This window comes from Zonotrichia leucophrys, chromosome 3 (assembly GCF_028769735.1).
Source record: "Zonotrichia leucophrys gambelii isolate GWCS_2022_RI chromosome 3, RI_Zleu_2.0, whole genome shotgun sequence".
Taxonomy (NCBI): Eukaryota; Metazoa; Chordata; class Aves; order Passeriformes; family Passerellidae; genus Zonotrichia; species Zonotrichia leucophrys.
In genome coordinates this window covers 33062688-33084355 of record NC_088172.1, presented here as the reverse complement: position 1 = coordinate 33084355, position 21668 = coordinate 33062688, and the positions used below count along the sequence as shown (strand labels likewise).

Here is a 21668-nt window from a genome sequence, read left to right as displayed (position 1 = left end):
TCTGTAGTACTTGTGATACTGCAGGGCAGAGGGAGAGCCTCATTGACAATTCTCCCCAGACTGTTACCCTCTTGGAAGTTCAAGCAGATGGGGATCTGCAAAGCATAGAACAAAGATCCTAAGTTCTGGGAGTTTATTAGATTGTCTTTTGCATGAGCAGCTGATGAGAGCTAAATCCCTGAGTCAGGGCTGTATCATGCCTGTAAATGCTCTCAGTGCAGCCTGTGCCTCACACAGCAGCAGGGGAGATGCTCCCTGTCTTGCCCATGTGTTGTCTTTGGATTTTGCCTGGTAGATTTGCTCCCATGCATAAAACAGCTGGTTACTTGCCTGTTTTGTGCTTGTTCTTAATTTATAGTGCTGACTGGCAGATAGGTCTCATTTACTCTCAACTGCTCTCGTGCTTATGCTGCTTTATATTTGCTACAGTCATGGTCTCTGTGTTTTCTGTTTCTGATGACCATTAAAATGTGTGCTGTGGGTTATGAGATGCACCTCCACAGAAAACTGTGTGCAGCTTACTGATCTACAAAAAGTGTGGTACTAATGATACTTGCTTTTATTTCCATACAGTATGTGCTGGTTCTCTGCAATTCTATTGGCACACCCTTGGACCCAAAATATATTGATATTGGTAAGTAACTTGCAATAGTCTTATTCTGTAATCTGTGTTGGAATTGATCTGTTAGTTATCTTTTAATAAAGATTATGGCTTATCAAACAGCAACATTCCTTGTCAAATTGGCTCAACTTAAACTGATTCTTCCAGTTAATGCAAACTATGAATAACATAATTTTTAAAAATTGCTACTTTTCTTTATTTCTTTTTTTTTTTAAATGGATGTCTTTTGGTACTTCAGATTTTCCTTCATGGCAGTGGTAATTCAACTTCTTTATAAGAAAATGTACTTTGAAAAGGGTCCAGTTGTATCAGAGGAATTGAAATAATTAGATATGGACTTTTATTTAAAAAATAACTTGTTGTTGCTTTCCAGATAACTTAAGCATCAATTTCTTGTGTTTCAGTGTTGAAAATATCTTTTCCTTGTCTTCATCACAATTGTTTTATCTAAGTAGTTTCAGATTGTAAATTAGAAGTCAATTAAAAAAAACCAGTGGATTATGACACAAGTATGAAAATGCCCCCAAATCCTAAAAAGTGCTGAATTCCAGACTTTCCCTACTGCTTGTTTGCTGCAGATGTGGTAGAGAACATTGACAAGTAATTGCAAACCACTGTTTACTGTGATTTTTCCTTGAGAATAAATATCATTGATTATTTTCCCTTTAAACAGATGAGGGAATTGTAGTCAAACTGACAAATTTTTTTTTTTGACCAATGAATCCTCTTTTATTTGTTCTAGTTTTTATTTTTGGTTTGTTACCCAAATAGATCTGAATTTGGATTCAGAGTAGACACTGTGAACCCTGTTTGCAGTTTTCTTTTTGAACCTTGATTCTGTGATTAACTCTCCTGTTTTGTTGTAAGGCTAAATAACTTATTTAAATTTATAAAAATATTTATTTGCTTTTGAATGAGAGGGAAGACTCTATTATGACAAGAAACCTCATGGTTTTTTTTTAATGCAAATTGCCTTCTAGAGCAATTGTTTTATCCTCTCTGCAAAAAGAAACTTTTTTGGATAAATTAATCTCAGTAGAGAAGTTAGTTTTAAGTCATAGTGCTAATACTTGGTGTTAATATTAAACAACAAACAGCCATTCTCTCTGATAAAATTGATGGGTAAAGTGTCTAGCAAAGTTTTGGTAAGATAGAAATGATGAAGAAAGTAAGGTGAAGAGCTATTGAACAAGGAAATAACAGCAATTCACAGAAGAATATAGGAGGGAAAAAAGTCTACCAAGGACTAGAAATAATCAAGATCATAAATGATTATTTTCCTTTGGTCTAAACAGCTTTATTCTTTATTATATATAAATTAAATTTTAAGTATCATTTTCTAATGTTCAGTTTTTCAGTGATAGCAGGAGGAAGTCAGCTGTGAGTCATACATATATTTTGAAATTTGTGCCCTATATTGTAGATCATAATTAAAATTAAGAATATGCCCTGATGAATGAGTTTGACTACTTTGTCATATGGAATGTTTATGAAATATTGTGTTAGTTTTAGTCTTGTGATTTCTAGTTCTGTCCCTTTGATGTCCTCTTGCCACCTTTTGCAATAGTGGGGGCTATATCAGAGTCTGAAAGACTAACAGGTCCAGGAGCTTCAATACCAAAAAGTTTATCAAGACTGGAGGAAAAAACATTAATAAGACAACCTAACAATGCTCTCCCCTGCCAAAAAATCCAAACAACCCAAACCAAAAAACCTAAGCCCAAAACAGAATCCCATGAAGTAAGATGATGTGATGGGTGATAGGGGTGTGAGTTGGGTGCCTGTTTTGTCCCTGTCCCATCTCTGTTCCTGATCAGATGTCTACACTGTATGAGCCCATTGGTTTCCTGGATTGGCTTGGCAGGCAGGATTGGGGTGGTGGGAGAGGGTTCAGGGACTTAAAGGGAGTAGTTCTTCTCATTTCTGCAGCTGACATCTAAAATAAGTTGGGTGAATCACTGATGAAGGGGGTCTTTGTGCTCTCCACTGGGTATGAAGAAGCCCAGGGCAGCCAGCTCATCTCTGTCAGAGATGTCTAAAATTAGGTGAGATGAATCCCACTCACTGTTAAAATTAGCTTTGCATGTAGATGTCTAACTCTGCATTTAAACTCTTTGCTTTGCATTTTTCTAGTGTTCAGTTTATGTGAACTTTGAGTCTGTGAGAGTTTAATTTTTTTTTATTATTATAAACAAAGGTTTCTTTATGATTCTGCCAGTAGGACCCATCTCCTACAGCTGCCTGTACACAAGAAAAAAATCTTTTCCAGTAACTGGGAACACTTAAAAAGAAAGTCTGTTTAATTGAAAAATGCTGTTGTTTTTCCAACTGTACTTGAATTGTGCTGATTAAATAATTTTTTCCTTTAGCATAACGAAGCTTTCTGCAGTCTGCTGCTGTTCCCTCCAGTACTGGAGGACCAGTTTAGTGCATAGATTTGCGCTTTCCTAGAAGTGAGTTCATTTGTGAAAGTGCTGGCATTATAATGTTCAGCTTCATGGATGGACAAATACTTGAGGTTAGGAATATTTACATTTTTGAGTCCTGAAAAATTTCTGTAGCCTCAATTATAAGCGAGTCTTTCATTACTGTATTACGCAGGCAAAGATTCAGCCTTTTTTTTTTTAATATATGCATCCTGTAAGACTCCTTTAAATTTTGCTCTCCAAACTTGCAGAAGGATTGAAGGTAAAAATGAAAAGCAAATGCCTATGAATGCAACTCTTTTGGGACACATTGAGCTGGTTTCATCATAGTTACTTTCCTCTTTTTGTAACATTTGAAAATGCAACTTTATAGAACAACTAGAAATATTTACAACATAAGGTCAGTTGGTGTGAGAGGTTGACAGCTGTACATAGTCAAGGTCCTATTGTACAGTATATCATGCTGTTTATCACAGTTGGAGCTTTTTGGCAGTAGGAAGTGTAATTGTTCCAGTTTGACAGCATGCTGAACTTAAGCAGCTGTCTGGCCTTGCAGAAGTCAATAGAGAGAGAAGACCTTGTAAAACCTTAAGGGCAGAAGACCTTTCTGAAAGTTCTCTAAGATTCTGGTTGATACATGATTTCTAACAAAATCGTTGTCCTTTTGTTCTGTTTATAAATGAGGAAAATCAGCATTAATTAAATCAATTATCTGATGAGAGTCATTATTAATAGTTTAAGAAATAAGCAGTTAAACGTTAAAATGAACTTCTCTCTTACTCAAGATAATTGGATGAGTGTTACTGACTTATGAAAAATGCTATTATCTGTTTCTAAAATTCTTCTTTCTACTAATACAAATTTTCAGCTAATTTCCTTTTAGTAAACGAATAAATTGTTGCATAAAGTTCTGTCCCTAAAAAGTTAGGTCATTTTTGTTTTGAACTCTTGTACTTGTTTCAGACTTCTAAGTGCCATCTTTCAGAGTGGCTTAAATACACTTAGGTTGTTACTTTATTTGATTTTCATAAAGGATGGTGAAAAATTATTTGTAACATTATAGAATGTCCTCAACAGAGCAGTTGGTATCTGTGTGCTCCTGCCTTTCCTTCAGTGTGTGCTCTTCACTACCATGAGTCTAAACTGTATTTTTTGACTGGCTGTAACTGTGGTTTCTAGCAGACTGCCCCTTGTTGGAGCAAGAATCACCTGGAACTCTACTGAACATAAAGCATTTACTCCTCTTTGAGACTTAGGTGCCTTGCAGGCCTCTTGGGCAAAGCCTCTTGGATTTTGTCCTGGTAGGAGATGAATAGTGAAGAAAAAAGGTTGCTCATGTAGGGATGCTAAGTAGCTGACCGAGCATTTAAATAATGCATCTGAGAACGTGTGTGAAGACACAGTTTGTCTGAATTGTCAATTTATAATATTTTATAATACTGTTTCAACAAAGCACTATTAATCTCATAATGACAAAGAAATTGTGACATTATGCAATGTTTCATTCACCCTCAGGAGATGTAAATCTTGTGTTGTTGGGCTCTAAGCCAGTAGTTCAAGTAAGGCTCAAAAAAAGAAGAGCTTATTTCCTTTATTCTGTTGATTTTTTAATTATGTCATTAGCTTTCTAATGTTTGTCTCTGTTAATGGTGGCAATAAAAGATTAATTAGTCATTATCTGATGAAGGGCCATCACTTTACTGTTCTTTAGACATTGATGGGTGGTTACACTTTCAGCTGTTCCTCATACTGCTTTTTATTTTGTCCAAAGGCATTTTGCTTCCCCTGCTTCCTGTGCCTTGTGTTTGAGGTCCTCCACAATAGCTCGTGTTTGCTAGCCCATAAATTACTCTTTTCTTCATTGTCTAACATTACTGCATTCCATCCTACTCTGGGACAAAAATTAACCAGCACAGTGTCTTGTGTGCATGTTTTACAGGCTCACAGGCTTTCTGTCAAAGTCCTTTGATGAATAACTAAATATAAACTACAGAAGGTTAAATATCTTGTTATATAATATCTTTTTAATGGAAACACAACAGATGGTATCTGCTAAGAAAAGGTCACTCAGGCTGGATTATATCATCTTCTTACATGTGCTTAGGAGCACTGACATAGTGATGTGTTGAGTTATCTTTCAAGTGTGTTTTAGCACCCAGTGAAATTAATACAACAGCTTGACCAACATACAGGTGGATTAAAGGCAGAGCTGGAGTCCTGCCCAGGTGTCTTGCCTCCCTCCTGGATGCCATAACAGGGATGTCTGAACTACATGTGAAAAACACTTGAATTGCTGTTACTTACTTGATCCTTTTAATGTAAATTGTAATGGATTTTGAATATTTATGTTCTGTAAACTGTGGTTGTTCATGAGTTGTCCCACATGTCCCAACATGTTCAGTTGTCCCTGCTGTTGCCTGACATTTTTTTCCATTTGTGAGCCAACACTTGTAGAGATATTTGAATCAGGCTCTAAAATAAGGTAGATTTATTGATTAGACTAAGTTCATTCCAGTTTCTCAGGAACAGCCTGTAACAGACTTGTATGAAAACAACAGTTTAATGTTGTGTCTGTCAGATTGCTTCCTTTCCATCAGATTTAGGTGGAATCACTTGTCTTTCTTGTTTGTGTATGCTATCTCATAGACTAGAAAGCATCTCAGCCTTTTCATGTGGTGAAGTAATGTAGTCATGCATTAAGGTTGATTTCTGTCTATATTTTTACAAGAAGATTTGACACTGAAGCAGGTGTTTTCTAGCAGCTTTGAAGTGAGATGGAGTGTATGTGGATGAAATGCAAACATTGTAGAAGGTTATTCGAGATTCCTGGGTATATAGGAAAGAAAGTTTCTTTCCTTCAGGGAGGAGACTTTATGAAGGAATAGTGAAGAAAAATGAGGTGAGAAGAGAAAGGAGGGCCAGAAAGAATTTAAAGGGCAGTTGTTTCACATGTTGGAGTTGTTTTCATGGGGATGGTGTGTTTACCCTTTTCAGTATTTGGTCAGCATCTGAAAAGTGAAGCACCTGTTTAAATGTTTTTCTCACATATTTTCAATGTCTGAAAATTAAGTATTAAGACATTAATACTGAAGTTGAATACTGTCAAAATCAGCAGGAAGAACTCAACAGTGTAAGAAGTTTACATATTGAGCATGGAAAGCTGCTGTGTAGTGGAAATGCTGAGAAGTGTCCAAATTTCTTGCCTTCTTCAGACTTGAGGTGCTTGCATTTCTGTCTGCTTAATAGTCAGAGCACAGGTTCTGTGAAGGGCACCGATGCTCAGCTGAGCAGCACTTGCTGGCAAATCAATGCTGCCGTATAAGATGGTATTTCCCTACCCTAAAGGAAACTTAAGTAGTTAAACCAGCTGCCTGGGAAGGGATTCTAGGTCTTCTTCAGCCTGAAGGGATTGAAATGAGCATGTTGTCTTTCCTTCTCTGCCCAGCAACAGCCCAGACTTGAAGAGGCTGGGACATTCTTCCCTCATGTTGAATTTATGCCGTCATGCAGTCAAGAAGGAAAACATTTTAGGAACAGACTGTAGCCCAGTGTGGAAAGCTCTGAGACAAGAAGGTGAAATGGAATACTTTTGGTTGGAGGGGACTGACAAGGATCATCCAGTCCAGGGTCACTCCAGGGCTGAACAAAATCATGTTGCTAAGAGCATTGTCCAAATGCCTCTTAAACACTGACAGGCTTGGGGCACTGACCACCTCTCCAGGAGGTTGTTCCTATGAGTGTCTACCCCCTTGTAAAGAAATGTTTCATAGTGTCCAAACTTGCATTTGAGTTTCTTTTTCCACAGATTTTTCTGTTGGTGATTTTTTTTTGTTCAATGACTGACCAATATAAAAAGCTAAAACAGTCCTACAAAAAATGCCATGTGTCCTACTTTTATTTAATTGATGAAGTTATACAGGCAATTCTGTAAAAGCATCAGTTCCCATGCAGAAATGCTGCTCTCTCAGATGTGGCTCTGCATGGATCTGATCCTGGTGATTGTGTCTCTCTGCTGTGCCCTGCAATTTCACATTTGGCTTAAATCCAGTCATTGCTGAGCCTGTTGTTGCAAAGAAGGGAAGGCCCTGCCCTCCATGCTGGCTGCTCATTCCTGCCTGCTCCAGCATTTGTGATTTTCTCTTTAATCCAACTTAATGTAATCTTTTATTTATTTAATTTTGAGGTCAGTTAGATGAATGAACTGATCAAATTTACTCTGTTGTCCAGCTGCTGCTAGAGCTGATATGAAAGAAGTGGCAGGAAAATGTGTCAGGGGTTGGTGTGTATGTGCTTTTTGGCAGCAACTGTCAGTTTAGTCTGAGGCATGTTCATAACACACCTAATTGATTGTATTCTCGTGGATAAAGCATGGATACTTTGCCGTCTTCTTTCTGGTTCACAACAGACCATATGTGAACAACTTTTTTCCCAGATTCAGCAATTTCAAGGTGTGCACAAATAAGTTTAGGCTCCATGGAAGCTGTAAGTCAAAGGGGGAGTCACCTCTTGAGTGTGAGGAATGCCCATGGCTTCAGAGGTTGGCATGGCAATGGGATTTAACATTGTCTTGGACCACAAGTACTCAAATGTTGAGGAAGTTAAGTTCAAACATGAGGCTTAACAGAAGTGTTGTGATTTGAGCAAACCTTATTCCCTCACAGGTCAGGAGATTCTCATGTTTAATTTTCTCATGTTTAATTTTAAAGGATAAAAGCATTGGTTGTTATGGCACATACAGCTGGAAGTTAATAAAAAACCAGAGCAAACACATAGAATTTGTTAATGTTTTTGATGAAACAGGAGACTTTATCCTTCAGTGACTAATTATTGAAATGAATGTGTTATAAATACATGAAATACACGAGTTGCATATAATGAGTAAACAACTATGCTGCTCATGTTAAGCATCATCACTAAGCCTTCTTGCCCAGTACTACATTTTTACTAAAAAGTATTCTGCAACCATTGGGTAGTTTATATAATCCTCTTGGTTTCAAAGAAATGAAATCTGTTCAACCAATCTTCCCCCATCTGTCTCTTGTAGCACTGCTCTTCTATGTGGCAGGCTTATAGCTCCCTCCAGAGTTCTGTTCTGTGCTAAAATTAAGAGGAGAAAAAATAAGAGATTCACGGTAAAAGAATTGTATTTTCTACTCACATCATGTTATTTGCATGACTCGGTGTTCCACTACCAAGCTGGTTTGCACAATTCTTTGGAATTTATCTAGCTTTTTTTTGGTATCATAATATTTACTTATAGAACTTAAAGACATTGGCTGATTTGCATACTAGGTTTCTTTACTTTTCTATGCCTTCACTATTTTGGTTTTTACTTTTTTTTTTTTTCCCACTGAGCATGGATACTCAATTTGTGCACATATTCTAAGTGGGCTTAGAGCTGAAGTAAAGAAAATGTCCTGCATTCCTACACTGTGATGTTTTTGGTATATTAAAGTAAGACTAAGTACGCAGTTTGCTAAATATTTAATTTATTGCCATTCAGATAAAGATTTTATATTTGGCCTAACTATTAACTAAGGTACAAACAGCATTTCTAGGTCTTGTCTAACTTAAAATTTATGAATTGTTTTTAAGAAAAAGAATCTCTTCTAGATTGTCAACTTTTGAATAGCCTTAAATAAGTATTTATTGTATCTTGTTAAGGAGATTCAAGATGCTCCTGAGCTGGTCATTAACCTGAAAGTTTGTCTATATGTATTTGCTGTTTTCTGCATCAGTGCATGAAGATTTGCTGAAATAGCAGGGAGAAGAAAGTGTTAATGGTAAAGTCAGAACTGGTAAAGAAGTTCTCTGCTCTTCTGGACAAGTCCACAAGGCCCCTGTGAAATTTGCTACCAGCTACCAGAAAAATGCTGTTAGGTTGTGTGTGGGCAGATTTTTTGGTCATTGTTTTTTGCATTTAATGTATGGGTGTATGTTTTCATCCATCTTGGAAAAAATGTACAAATCAGCATCTACTCCAATGCTTGCTGCTCTAATTTTGCAACTCTTTGGGTTTTGTAACAGAGCCATTGTTTGTCACGATGACCAGAACTCATGTGATCGCGGCTTCCAAAGTAGCGTTTTACGTCTGGCAGTACCGGGTGGCCAAGAAGCTCACAGCCATGGAAATCAATCAGCTGGCACGGACCAGGAAAGAAGGCAGGGAAAGGTTTGTCTTCAGGCTTTGTCATTTTTCTTCCTCTGCTCTAGTGTCATTGATAAGGTGTATTCTGCCATGTCTAAAATGCAAGCCCTTGTCTTCTCATTTTTCTGATCAGGTTTGTTGAATTTCAGGCCTGTAAGATGATATACTAGTTTTGTATAACAACTGTGTGTTTGTTATTCACATCCCTGAGACATTTTGGGATTAGCTTCTGTTCAGTGTCTCCATTTGGTTGCTGCATGTTTTCCCTGTGTGTCTTGATGCCTTTTTACCCCTCTCCTGTTTCCCCTCCATGCTCTTAGTTTCAGGCATCTCCATTCCCTCTGATAACTTGAACTGCTTCTCGTCTGTCATTGCCTGTAAGAACTTAGTCTGTCCAGCTGGCCCTTCTCTAATACACTTGTGTCTGGTTGTGGCTTTGACAACTAATCCTGTATGGACTTTTATCCTCTAAAACTAAACAAGCCAAAATCAACATCGTTTTGCTTCCAAAATATTTCTTTCCCAGGTGCTCATTTGTGGCATTAACTTTTCTGTCACCTCCACAAAGCTTGCAACTTTGTTATGGCTTTCTTTTTAGTTATTTTGTGTGTTCTTCCATATAATCTCTACACTATATCATCTTTCTATAAACCTACCATCTCCTGTCACCACATATCCCTAATAATGAGTAATTATTTGTGCATGATATAATAACTTAGATTGTTGTAGGTCTTGGATGTCCTAGCCTTGGACAAGATTATAAATTGATAAAAATATCAAAAAATGTAGATACTTGTAATTCAGCCTTAATGAGGATTTTAGCATTCTAAAATCTTTCCTAATGCTCTTTTTAAGGCAAGAGAGAAGTTATAAGTGTTGAAGAGTACAGTAATACATAAGTTTTTGTGGATGTGAAGGTGAAGTGCTTCATAGTTATGGAGAAGACCCTGGGGAGATATGGAAGTGCACGTTTGAAAAGGACAACTGAGTGGTTGATGGTTTTCAGCAGGACACTTAACTGTAACAGCAGAAACTTAATGTTACAGGATGAAAGTTTACAGTTCATAGGGAATAGACCGTCAGGGGCTGTGAAAGTGAAAGCAACTGCCATATCTGTATATCAATATAAACCAGATTTATCAAAGGGGATGCTTTTGTGCATAAGAACATTCATAGCTTTTATTCTCTTCTCCAATTCCAATGGTTTCTTCTCCAAGGATGGAACATACTGATGTATGATCTTTTCTTTGGACTCACTTTTTCTTCTCACTGTCCTCCTTTACAGGATCTATCATATTGATGACACCTTTTCAGGGTCTGGAGACGCTCACCTTGATTACAGCAAAGCTTTTGAAGTGAGTGATGTTATGAACTAGTTTATTGTGGTGTCACTGGTAGCTTGAAAGAGCAGTAATTAGTGTTGATTTATTTATTTTCATATATTTTCATTAGTAGAAGTGGTTGCACTTACAATTTCTTTTACTTCTACCTTTTTTTACGTGTTATGTTTCTTCCCTCTGGTTGGTGCTGTTACTGTGTCATTGTGTATTACTGGAAATGCATAGCAAACTACAGTGAACATGGAAAAGGTATATTCTGAGTGTGTGCAGTATATTGACATCTGCTGTCTTCCTGGTCAGAAGCAGCTCCCCTTACTTCAACAAAACATAACTTTGTTGAAACTCAATAACCTTTATGATCTTTTCTAGTATTTTTGGCCATTTTCATTTCATGTGTGTGTGCAAGTGCTGTCTGTCCCTACTAATGTACCTGAAATTAATTACTTAACAGCCCTCACAAGCCAGGGATTGTTGCTTTCTTGTGTTTTCTGTTAAACACCTGCTGCATTTTGGATTTCTTATTTTTCTGGAGGGAGGGGCAGGAAAAGAAAGGAAGCTGTTAATATTATTGTTATGATTGCCATAGCAAAGGCTACTGATACCATCTACAAACTATCCACTGTTTGTAGATGTAGACTGTATGCTGACAAGGTTTGATAGCCTCTTTTCATGTGGATACTTAGCAACACTCTTGTTTATTTAAAGAACCTTCTTTCTTTAGCAGGGCATGCTTACCTTTGCAGTAAAACTGATACTGATATCACTTGTTTGCTTTCAGGGAACAAGAGATCCAATTTGTGCAATAACAGCATCTGATAAGATACTGCTTGTGGTAAGCTACATGATTAACAGAACTCCTAATTGCCTCCTGTGCTTGTAGGTATAAGATTCTTCTCTCTATGTTCATAAGCAGTCATAATTTCAAAGCATTTCTGAATTTAGAATTTACACAGACAAAACCTCTTTCCTCTTCTTCAAAGATGACTTTAATGGTTTCTTCTGTTAACTTGGATTCTTTCTTTAGGAGGGCTAATTCACTAAGTACTTGCAATTTAATTACAGAGTAGTTGCCTGAGTTAATACTTACACATAGGATTTTATAAAGTCTAGATCAGGACTTAATTCTGTAATCTGAGTCCTGAGAAGTCTCTTTGAGACAGTATTTGAGACAGACAAAGACTTACAAAGTTTGTCTGTTTACATATGAATGGTATGATGCAGAGTACTGCACTATATACAGATGAATACTTATGGATTATACAGTTGTGTGAGGTATTGAATCATGCCAAAGAGCTGGTGCATTTTTTTGTTCTAAGCTGGAAAGTGATCTCATTAGATGAACAAACTTATATATGGGCTTTAAAGCAAGCTAACTGAACAGAACAAAGAGAGAGAAAACTGAGAAAACTGTTTCTTCCTGTTATCCACCTTCCAGGAAAGATCTTGTTTTGTCATGTTCTGATTCTAGTGTGGATTTTTGTTTGTTTTTTTATTTTATCCTTTGACTGCATTTGACAAAATCAGAAGTTCATGGGAGAAAGCATGAACAAATGAAGTGTGATGGTTAATAGGTGACTATGGGATTGTTGCTGCTTGAAGAATATGAAGATGAACTTCTGAAAATAATTAATCTGTGACTTTTTTTAAAAAAGGGAAGGAATGAGAGGAAATGCCTTTGAGACCAGATCTGGATAAATGTGATGAAGCTGAATCCAAATGATAGTGGTTCAATTTTCTAACACTTCTGAACTAATCTGCTTTTTAGTCTATAGGGTATACATATGTGAAAAAGTTAAAACTGGTAATTTATGCTGAGGATGTTAGGGACAGCTTTGGGGAAGGAAGGAAAACAAGGAATAAAGTTTTCACTCCTTTGAAATTTAATGTGGACTCATTTTCAACATAAGAGTTGAACAGTAGGCAAACCAAGCTGGGTATGTTATTCATTTTACAGAAACACCATGAGAAAATAGTGGCAGTGAACATTTCATTTCAGAGATGTCACTCCTTTCACCCTGATGGCCTGATGGTATTTTGACACAGGGAATTGGTGTTTCATTCAGCAAAATAAAGATAAACCACACTGGTACTTAGATTTCTTTCCATTTACTCAAGGCTGTGAATAACCAGTATAATTTATAGCATTTCCTTTTAAATCTAGCTCTGGTCTTGCAGTAACTGGTGAGACTTGTTGGTATGGAGACAGCCCCACATGAGCAGAGCTGTCCTGCTTTCAGACCTGGGCTGGTGCTGCTATATGGAACTCTTTGAGGGGATTTGCCAGTGTGGGACAAGAATCTTTTCACACTTCTCCTGTGTCATTATGTAGACCTTATCTGGATGGTCATGGCTCCTGAAATTCTGTGTGCTGGATGTGGACTGTAACTGTTTGTTTTAACATCCCTGATTTAAGTGGATTTGTCAGTTGTAGCATCTTAGAGTATCTTGTTTAAATACCAGAATTCAGAGCTTTTAAGGTGATAATTCTCTCTTTTCACTCATGCTCTGTCACTTATCCCAAGGCTCTTTTGTCCAGCATATAAATAAGCATATAAATAAGACCAATAAATAACCAGCATATAAATAAGACCATTTTAAAGGGTTTACTGATGGAGAAATTCTCTCACTAAGGCAGCATTGCTTTCCTCTAGGGAAGAGAATCAGGCATTATTCAGAGGTACAGCCTCCCTAGTGTGGCTATGGTGCAGAGCTACTCCCTGGAGCGGCGTGCCTATCAGCTGTCTTTGAACTGCAACTCCAGGTAAGCACAGACCTGTTTCTAACACAGACATCCAATTTCAAAATGAAGCACTAAAATTTGTGAAAATACTAATTCTGTGAAATCTATAATTCTATAATCATTATGTACTAATTTTCATTTGGTATAAACCATTTATTAATTTTAGCTGCTCTTAATGGTTGTTTAACGATTTATTTATTACTAATTATTTCCATCTGGACAGTCATTGTTCTGAGACACTGTTAGTAAAGGTCTCCTATTTTTCACACCCTGTGTACATGAAAATATCTTTGTTTTATTAGATGAACCAAACATAACCTTTCTTTGATCATGACACAAATAGATAAAATTATGTCAGAACCTGAAATTTCATATCTATGACTTCTTTCTGTTTCTGTGTTCTTCTAAAGCCTGCAAACTTTGTACATCCCATTCAATTTTCCATGGTTACAGGCTGTAACTAGTGGTGGTTTCTAGTAAGTCTGGTTCTCCTGAGCTTCATCTGTGCTAATACTGAAGTTGCTTTCTACTCAACAGCTTTTTTTTTGCAAGAGAATGCACGAGAGTGTTGGCAGAAAAGGCAAAAATACACAAGATTTTGCAAGGCAATTTCAATAACTTCAAAATAACATCATCATTTCAAACAAAATTTATAATGCATATGTAGAGATCTCCTGCCTCTTCAGCTGTAGCCCAAAACCAGATTGCTTTGCTTAAAAGGCAGCATGATCTAGTCAGAGCCATATTCATTTTGATTTGAACCCGAGTTGTTTTCTTGCTAAATGATTTTGTTCTAGGTAAATAAGCTCAGATCCATAAGCATTTTGAGGTTAATTTTCTAAATTGTGTTTGAAATTTTAATAGGAATTAAGGCTGTCTATGTATCAATATTTAGAAATAGTTTTAAAATGGCCTTGTAGTAAATATAGGTTACTATGATTCACTGAAGACCTATGCAGCTGTAAATTTTCAAATGTAGCCTTTTAGAAATTGTATTTTTCTTATCTTTTGTCACTGTGATATTTTATGAAAAATCCCTTCACCACGATTTTTCTCCTGAGAAGCTGAGAAGCCTCAGAAAAGAAATGTAAACAATAATTATCTGATTGCTGGGAATGGGGTTTGAAGGTTGCTTACCAACAGGTGCATCTTTGATTGGTTCCATGTGAATTGTTTTTAATTACTGGCCAATCACAGCCAGCTGTGTCAGACTCACTGAGTCTGTCACCGGTTTTTATTCTTCATTCTTTGCTAGCCTTCTGATGTCTCCTTTCTCTTTCTTTAGTATAATTTTAGTATATAATTTTGTTTTAATATAATGTTATATAATATCATAAAATAATAAATCAGCCTTCTGAGAACTTGGGAGTCAATTCTCATCTCTCACCTTGTCCTGGGAACCCTCAACAACACCGCAACAATTAACAACCACAATATTTAAACTATTTCAAAGATGAATTGGATTGTACTTAACATTGTTTTTGAAAAAAAATGAAGACTACTCTTTGTAGAAATGCAAGAAATCACATTTTAGGAATTAACAGTCTGCTTCACCACACTGACTTTTTAATTTAATAATCTGCTTCATTGCCTCCTAGTAAATAAGGAAAACCCATTCTATTCAGTTGTTGAGTCTTTGTCAAAAAAAGTTTGGTGAACAACAGACCTGTAATTTATTCAACTTGGTATCTGATGTATCTTCAAAATGCTGGATATAAAAATGGGCATATTTCAGAACCTTTGCAGGGCCAGATCCTGTGTGAACAGATGAAGAACATCTTTCCATGTGTCTGGTCTCTGCTGTGCAGATACATGAAAACCATACGGATCTGTGCTGGTTCTGGCACACGACAGCGTCTCATGGAATCTATCAAATTATACTGTGCCAGGTTAGAGAGCTGTTTCAGATTCACAGCCTTGAGCAGTGTCACTTAGCTGCCTTGTTTCTCTGTGTGCTTTTCTGCAGTCGCCTCGCTATCATTGACCTGTCAGGGGTTCTGACGTTTGTGGAGCTGGAGGCGCGGGCCGCCGACGGCACGGGGCAGCCGGAGGCAGGCGGGCAGCTCAGGCTGGAGCGCAAGGACGTCTGGGACATGAAATGGGCCAAGGACAACCCGGACCTGTTTGCAATGATGGAGAAAACAAGAATGTATGTCTTCAGAAACTTGGATCCAGAGGTAGATACCAACATACATAAACTACTCATTTAAAAAAGTTCACTCTTAGGTTAATGGCTCTTTCTTGAATAGCATTATTGTTGTGCTTACCGCTCAGTTCTGCAAGTGTTTGTTTATATAAACTTGCTTCAGGTTATATAAAGCTCAAAATCTTACCAACTCTCACGTGGGAACGTTGTTTTGGACTGTATAGGTAGAATGAATGTTCAGTCCTAGAAATATAAAAATGGTGTCATATTTTTCTTAAATGTATGAGATTTTCAGGGGTGTATTTTTTGTATGCTTTGGAATACATAAATGCAGTTTTAGTAGAGATACTTGTAAAATGGTTCAGTTGAATCTAAATATTGGCAGGTGTTATTCTATTTCTTTGTCATAATTTAGTTGCAGAAAACATGAGGATTTTTAATAATGTCTGTATTTACACACTTGTCAATAATGTTAATGATTATAGTACTTGTTTCTTGTTGGAAGTGCAATTATGTCCTAGTTTGGAGAAGAATGTATCTAAATGGATACTTAGGATTTAGTCAGACAGAATACAAGTTCATTCCTTTATAATTTATTTAACTTTCAGGAACCTATACAAACATCTGGATATATTTGCAACTTTGAAGATTTAGAAATCAAGTCTGTTCTTCTGGATGAAATATTAAAGGTCAGTATAACTAGTTTTATTTTGTAGGAAAAGTTGATGTCTTTCTTAATGATAGATATCTGTTTTGTTGGGTGAGAATAAAAGTCACCAGGAATAAAAATATGTTTCTTTATCCATTATGTTAGAATCCTGAACATCCTAACAAAGATTACATCATCAATTTCGAGATTCGGTCATTACGAGACAGTCGAGCATTGATTGAAAAAGTTGGCATTGAGGAATCTTCCCAATTCATAGAAGACAATCCACATCCCAGACTTTGGTAAAATCTCCTATAAGCCAAATTTGTTTAAATTTGTCTACTTTTCTATTCTTTTCCTGTTCAGACAGATCCAGTATGAAAATAAAAACCCTCAACTTAAAACCAGCCAAAGCAGTATACATTTTACACACAATCATTTAAGATTTAATGAATGTTGGAGTACCTAGAATGTCAGGCAGGTGCTGTATCATGATAGTGGGTATACAGTGTAGGCTCAGGACACCTTTTTGCTCTGTGCTATATGGGCCCCAAAACACAGTGTTCCTTGTCTTGGAGAGAATTTAAAGGAAATGAAAAGCTAACAGCAAGTTAACCAAGTTGGTTAAATTAAAAATAAAATTTATATATTGAACATTAAAGAGCTTAAAACCTGGTAAAAGGAACACATCAGACTGATAGTAGGGTAAAAGTAGTTTGAACAACCTTGTAGCATTTGGACAGGCCTTGAAGGACAGAAAGAAGGGCTGGGTGTGTTGTGTTCCCATGCAGCATCTCAGAAGTAATCTGAGAAATGGAGATAGTGCCATGCTTAAACTAAACATGGCTCAGCTATTAAACTAAAGTTGAAAAGCCTGCAGACTAAACATGTGAGAGTAAACCTGTGAAAACAGGAGTGCTGGAAATCTGTTTAATATCCCAGCTTGTAAGGGCTGGAAGAGTAAAGGCCTCTACAGATAATTTAATGAAGAGGCAGTGCAGAACCTAAAACTTCATTGATGAAGGAGACCAATTCTCCTTAACTCTCTGGAGACTGTTTACTTACCTGTGCCTTTCTTTAGTAATTTTGGCTCTGTTTAGAAGCTAATGGTCTCTTGCAGCATTGGATGCTTAGCTTGCATCAAGGGGATTGGAGAGTTCACTATTAGTTGTGATGATTCAGAGATGAATTTAGAGTTGATGAAAGACTGGACAAGACATCTTGCTTTAAAAGTTTGTCCCAAAACCCATTATTTTCTATCTAGTTATTCCTTTGTCTCCAGAATATTAATTTTGAAAAACAGTTATATATTGAAAGTTTCTGTAATAATTTTATTAGCTTGAGTGCATAGGATGAAATGTTAGTGTTTTGAGTCTTCATTTTTACAAATGTCTTGAACTGGCTGAAGATTTTTGGAGCTTTCAAATTGTTCATGTGGTTTTTTGCTACTCCTCTCTGTTCCGTTAATAAAAAATTACTATTAGTTTTGCAAGTCTGTGTCTCAGTAAAAGTTCTATATCATAAAAGCACAAAATATAGGTGAAATTCTGTTCACTTTGCTCTGGAATTGCCATGAATTTTATTTTATTCCGAGAGAAAACATGTCACATATTTCTGAAGAGATTCATTAGAAGTGCTGGATATAAAGCCAGTATATTCCAGATCAGAACAAAACAGTGACCTTGCTTCTAGAATGCAACAAACAGGGTGATGTGTAGATCAATTGGTTTCTTTGATGTCTGTGATAAGCACTTGAGTTTAAGTGATCCAGCCTTCTCAAATTGATTGAGAGATGCACAGCTGATACTGCCTAAGGATGGCTTGGGTCACTGAATACAGCAATAATATTAGTGGTTTTGTCAGTGCCTCACTGCACTGAGTTTGCTTCACAGTGTCAATCAGCCAGTCTAAATTTTAAATAGCCTTACTTTTGCAGAAAATTCTGGAGCTCATTCAAGCACCTGACACACACAGGTTGGCCTGAATTCCCTATTTGCAGAACTAATCAGTAGGGCAGTACCAATCATAAAGCTCCCCAAAGGTTTTCCCTGCTGTCCCAAGCTGCTGTCCTAACAGGACCAGGAACATCCAGATGGATCAGAAGGATAATTTATTTGTCGTGGCCAATGGAGCTGGAGGCACTTAGATAGAGGCTGCCATCAAGGCTTAAAGTTTCCACAAATGCACAGGGAGAAATAAATAAATGGAACTTCACTGAGACCAGCAACACATTTCACGTAAGTGTAACAGTCAAATCTTGCCCATTCCTCCCAAGCCAGTGTCCCTCTGAACAGCTGAACTGAAGAATATTAGCAATTATTTGAACATCTCTCCCTGACCAAGTACCAGGCAGATCACAGAATGTTTTAGGAATAAACAAACAACTGTATTAAGATTAGCTAGTAAGCAATAAATTGCAACAACTTTTATGTCTTCTTTAAATGATTACTAGTTAAATATACCCTCATTTAATTGACTCTATGGCTGCTCTTCCATCTGCTATGTTTGTTTTTCACACAGGCGACTCCTGGCTGAAGCTGCTCTTCAGAAGCTGGATCTGCAAACGGCTGAACAAGCTTTTGTGCGTTGCAAAGACTATCAAGGCATTAAGTTTGTGAAGCGCCTGGGCAATCTGCAGAGTGAGTCCATGAAACAAGCAGAAGTGGCAGCCTATTTCAGCAGATTTGAAGAAGCTGAAAGAATGTATCTGGATATGGACAGAAGGTAATTGCATGTAAACATCTCAGCAGTAGAAAAGTCTGGGGAAAAGAAAAGCATTCCTTAATCAGGAATGGCTGTTTTCTCTGGAGTCTTTACCAGTTTCTGCAAAAACATAAAAGGATCAGATGGAGAGACTTTTGGTTTATCCATAGATAACCAGTTCTGTATGTAAACCAGTGCATTCCAGACTGTTTACAAAACCTTGGCTGCTCTAGGTAGTGCTGTGTTTTATAGATTTTTTTTCACAAGTATTTTGTTGGTATTTCAACTGGGATTCCAAAAATACAAACAATCTTAAATAATGTTTAATTTATGTGGTGTTGCTCTGTGCTAGTAGCCAAGTACACATTCTTCTCAATTACACATACAAACAACGGAGTTTTTAATGAACTGTAATCTTTGGAGAGACAGAAAGACTCTGGATGAAACTGTGAAACATTGAAGCCAATCAGTGTAATTTTTGCTCAGGAATGAAAACAAACAAAGCAAAATTTTAGTATTGCTGGGAATATAAATTAACATTAAATAATTAGCCAGAGCATTGTCTCTGCTGAAAAAGGATAATGAGAAATCACCAGCAGCAGTTGTGCAATGTAGCCTGTAGATGGTGGTCAAACATGGAGAAACATGAATCACTTATGCACATGAGAAATTTTTAAGCTTTGATTAATGGAGCCATGAAAAACAGTAGGGAATGATGGAGAAAAAAAATTAGTTATTATTTCATGCTGTAAGAATGAAAGTAAGGGGGACAGGGTGGCAGGGCAGAGAGAAGGCAGGAACTGGGGAGAGATGCCCAATAGTGCCTGGTAATGAAAACTTCCTTGCATGTCATTAATTAGTTGCTGGCAGTTGGGTGGTGTGGGATGTCGGCTGCCTCCTCAGCACTTCAGTCACACTGCAACACCCAGTTTTAGATATGGCATATTCATTTTCACATGGCTGAAGAGAAGTTTGAACATAGAATTGCAGAAGTCAAAAACTCACTTTTTTGTTTACTGGTTTCAACTTTCACAACTAGAAAAATTCTGATAAGGATCTACCATAAATCACAATGAAATAAATCTATTTTTCAAATAAAATTCTAATGTTTTTAGATAGATGCTCTTAGCTGACTGCATTGACTTTCTCATGCCTTCCTTAATTTACTTGTAAGTTGAGGGCATTTTTAAAAACGCATAGGTCTCTCCCATTTATTTTCTACGCACCTGCAGAATTACTTTTATATGAGGTAATATAGAATTATTCTATTTGGTGGAAAAACATGCCAGACAGACACAGTGAGTCATATGTATGCATGAATAACAAAAAGGAAAAACTACTGCTGAGTCCTTTCTCCTTTATCCAAAATCACCCTGAATCTGGAAAATAAGTGTCTGAAATCCATTTTATTACATCTCAGCTTTAGCCTCCATTATTCATATTTGTTGCTTCTTGGTCTTTCCCCTCACCTTCCTTCTGCTTTTAGCCTTTTGCAGCTGCTGCCATCTCTTGTAGTGGGTCAGCAGTGAAAGATGCAGAACAGAGTAAGAGGGAACCTGAAGTAACATCAGCCCAACTGTCTCAGTCATTTAACTCCTCACACAGGAATGTGGCTGATAAGGAAGCGCATACTGTTGTATTTGCAGGGATGCCCCGACAAAGGCAGGAATGATGCACCTGACTCCACGTTCTCAGAAGGCTAATTTATTACTTTATTATACTATATTAAAGAATACTATACTATACTATACAGAAAAGATACTTACTGAATGCTCAAAAGATAATAATGAAAACTCATGACTCTTTCCAGAGTCCCTACACAGCTTGGCCATAATTGGCCAATGAGTCAAAACAACTCACACCAGAATCCAATCAGGCAATCTCCTCTGGATAAACAATCTCCAAACACATTCCACATGAGCAAAACACAGGAGAAGCAAATGAGATAAGAATTGTTTTCCTTTTCTCTGAGGCTTCTCAGCTTCCCAGCAGAAAAACCCTGGGTGAAGGGATTTTTTCAGAGTGTGTGAATGCCACATGCATATGTGTGATATAACCTGGGAGCTCTCTTGAGTATTTGCTTTAATGGAATAGTGTTTAAATTGTAAACAAGTTATCTGGGATCACTCTGCTACCTGCATTGCATGTGAAAACACTTTTGGATGCTTTTCTCAAGATGTTTGTTACCTCTTTTGCTGTGCTTGACTTTTCCCTGCTGGTTCCTGTTCAGAGACCTTGCCATCGGGCTGCGGATCAAGCTGGGCGATTGGTTCCGCGTGCTGCAGCTGCTGAAGACGGGCTCGGGGGACTCGGACGACGCCCTCCTGGAGCAGGCACACAATGCCATCGGAGACTACTTTGCAGACCGACAGAAATGGTAGGGCCTGCAGAGGAACCAGCAGCAAGGAACTTACAGAGGATATTATTAAACTGATGACAAGACTTAACTTATGAGGAGGGACAGGTATAAGGAAAGTCAGGATGCAATACACTGGATAATTTTGGAATAATGAGATTTTGCTTATATCTTTATGGTTCCATGATATGATAAACAGAGAGCTGTTGATCAGCTACCTAAAGGGTGAAGGTGATAGAAATCTCTCCTTTGCCAGAAGTCTGTCTGCTTCAAAGGAAGGGAAGGAAAGAGAAATACCTGTAAAGTTATATTAGGCTGGATATAGAACGTATTAAAAAAAAAAACCAAAAGGGATTAAAGGGATTACTACTAAAAGTAGTACATAATTACTAACTATCAGTGAATTTTCTAAAATGCTTCAAACCACAAATATTTGAGAAGGTCCAGAGTTCTCTGACCTGGATCTGTCTTGAGCTGTTGCCCAAACTGGGCACCCAAGTAAGATTTTAAGGGCAGTACACACCTGTAATGGTATTTC

At 37.2% G+C, this 21668-nt stretch overlaps 1 protein-coding gene across 2 annotated transcripts in view; it reads left to right on the top strand.

The window, feature by feature from the left end:
• Window positions 1-21668, top strand: part of WDR35 (WD repeat domain 35) — a 42973-nt gene that overhangs the window by 13627 nt on the left and 7678 nt on the right. For both annotated transcript variants that reach the window (XM_064707764.1, XM_064707763.1), the window contains 10 exons: window positions 574-634; window positions 9076-9220; window positions 10482-10551; window positions 11315-11368; window positions 13188-13297; window positions 15243-15453; window positions 16031-16111; window positions 16237-16373; window positions 18592-18795; window positions 21005-21151. In XM_064707764.1, coding sequence (XP_064563834.1) covers window positions 574-634; window positions 9076-9220; window positions 10482-10551; window positions 11315-11368; window positions 13188-13297; window positions 15243-15453; window positions 16031-16111; window positions 16237-16373; window positions 18592-18795; window positions 21005-21151 — 1220 coding nt within the window. The remainder of the gene's footprint in view (window positions 1-573; window positions 635-9075; window positions 9221-10481; window positions 10552-11314; window positions 11369-13187; window positions 13298-15242; window positions 15454-16030; window positions 16112-16236; window positions 16374-18591; window positions 18796-21004; window positions 21152-21668) is intronic.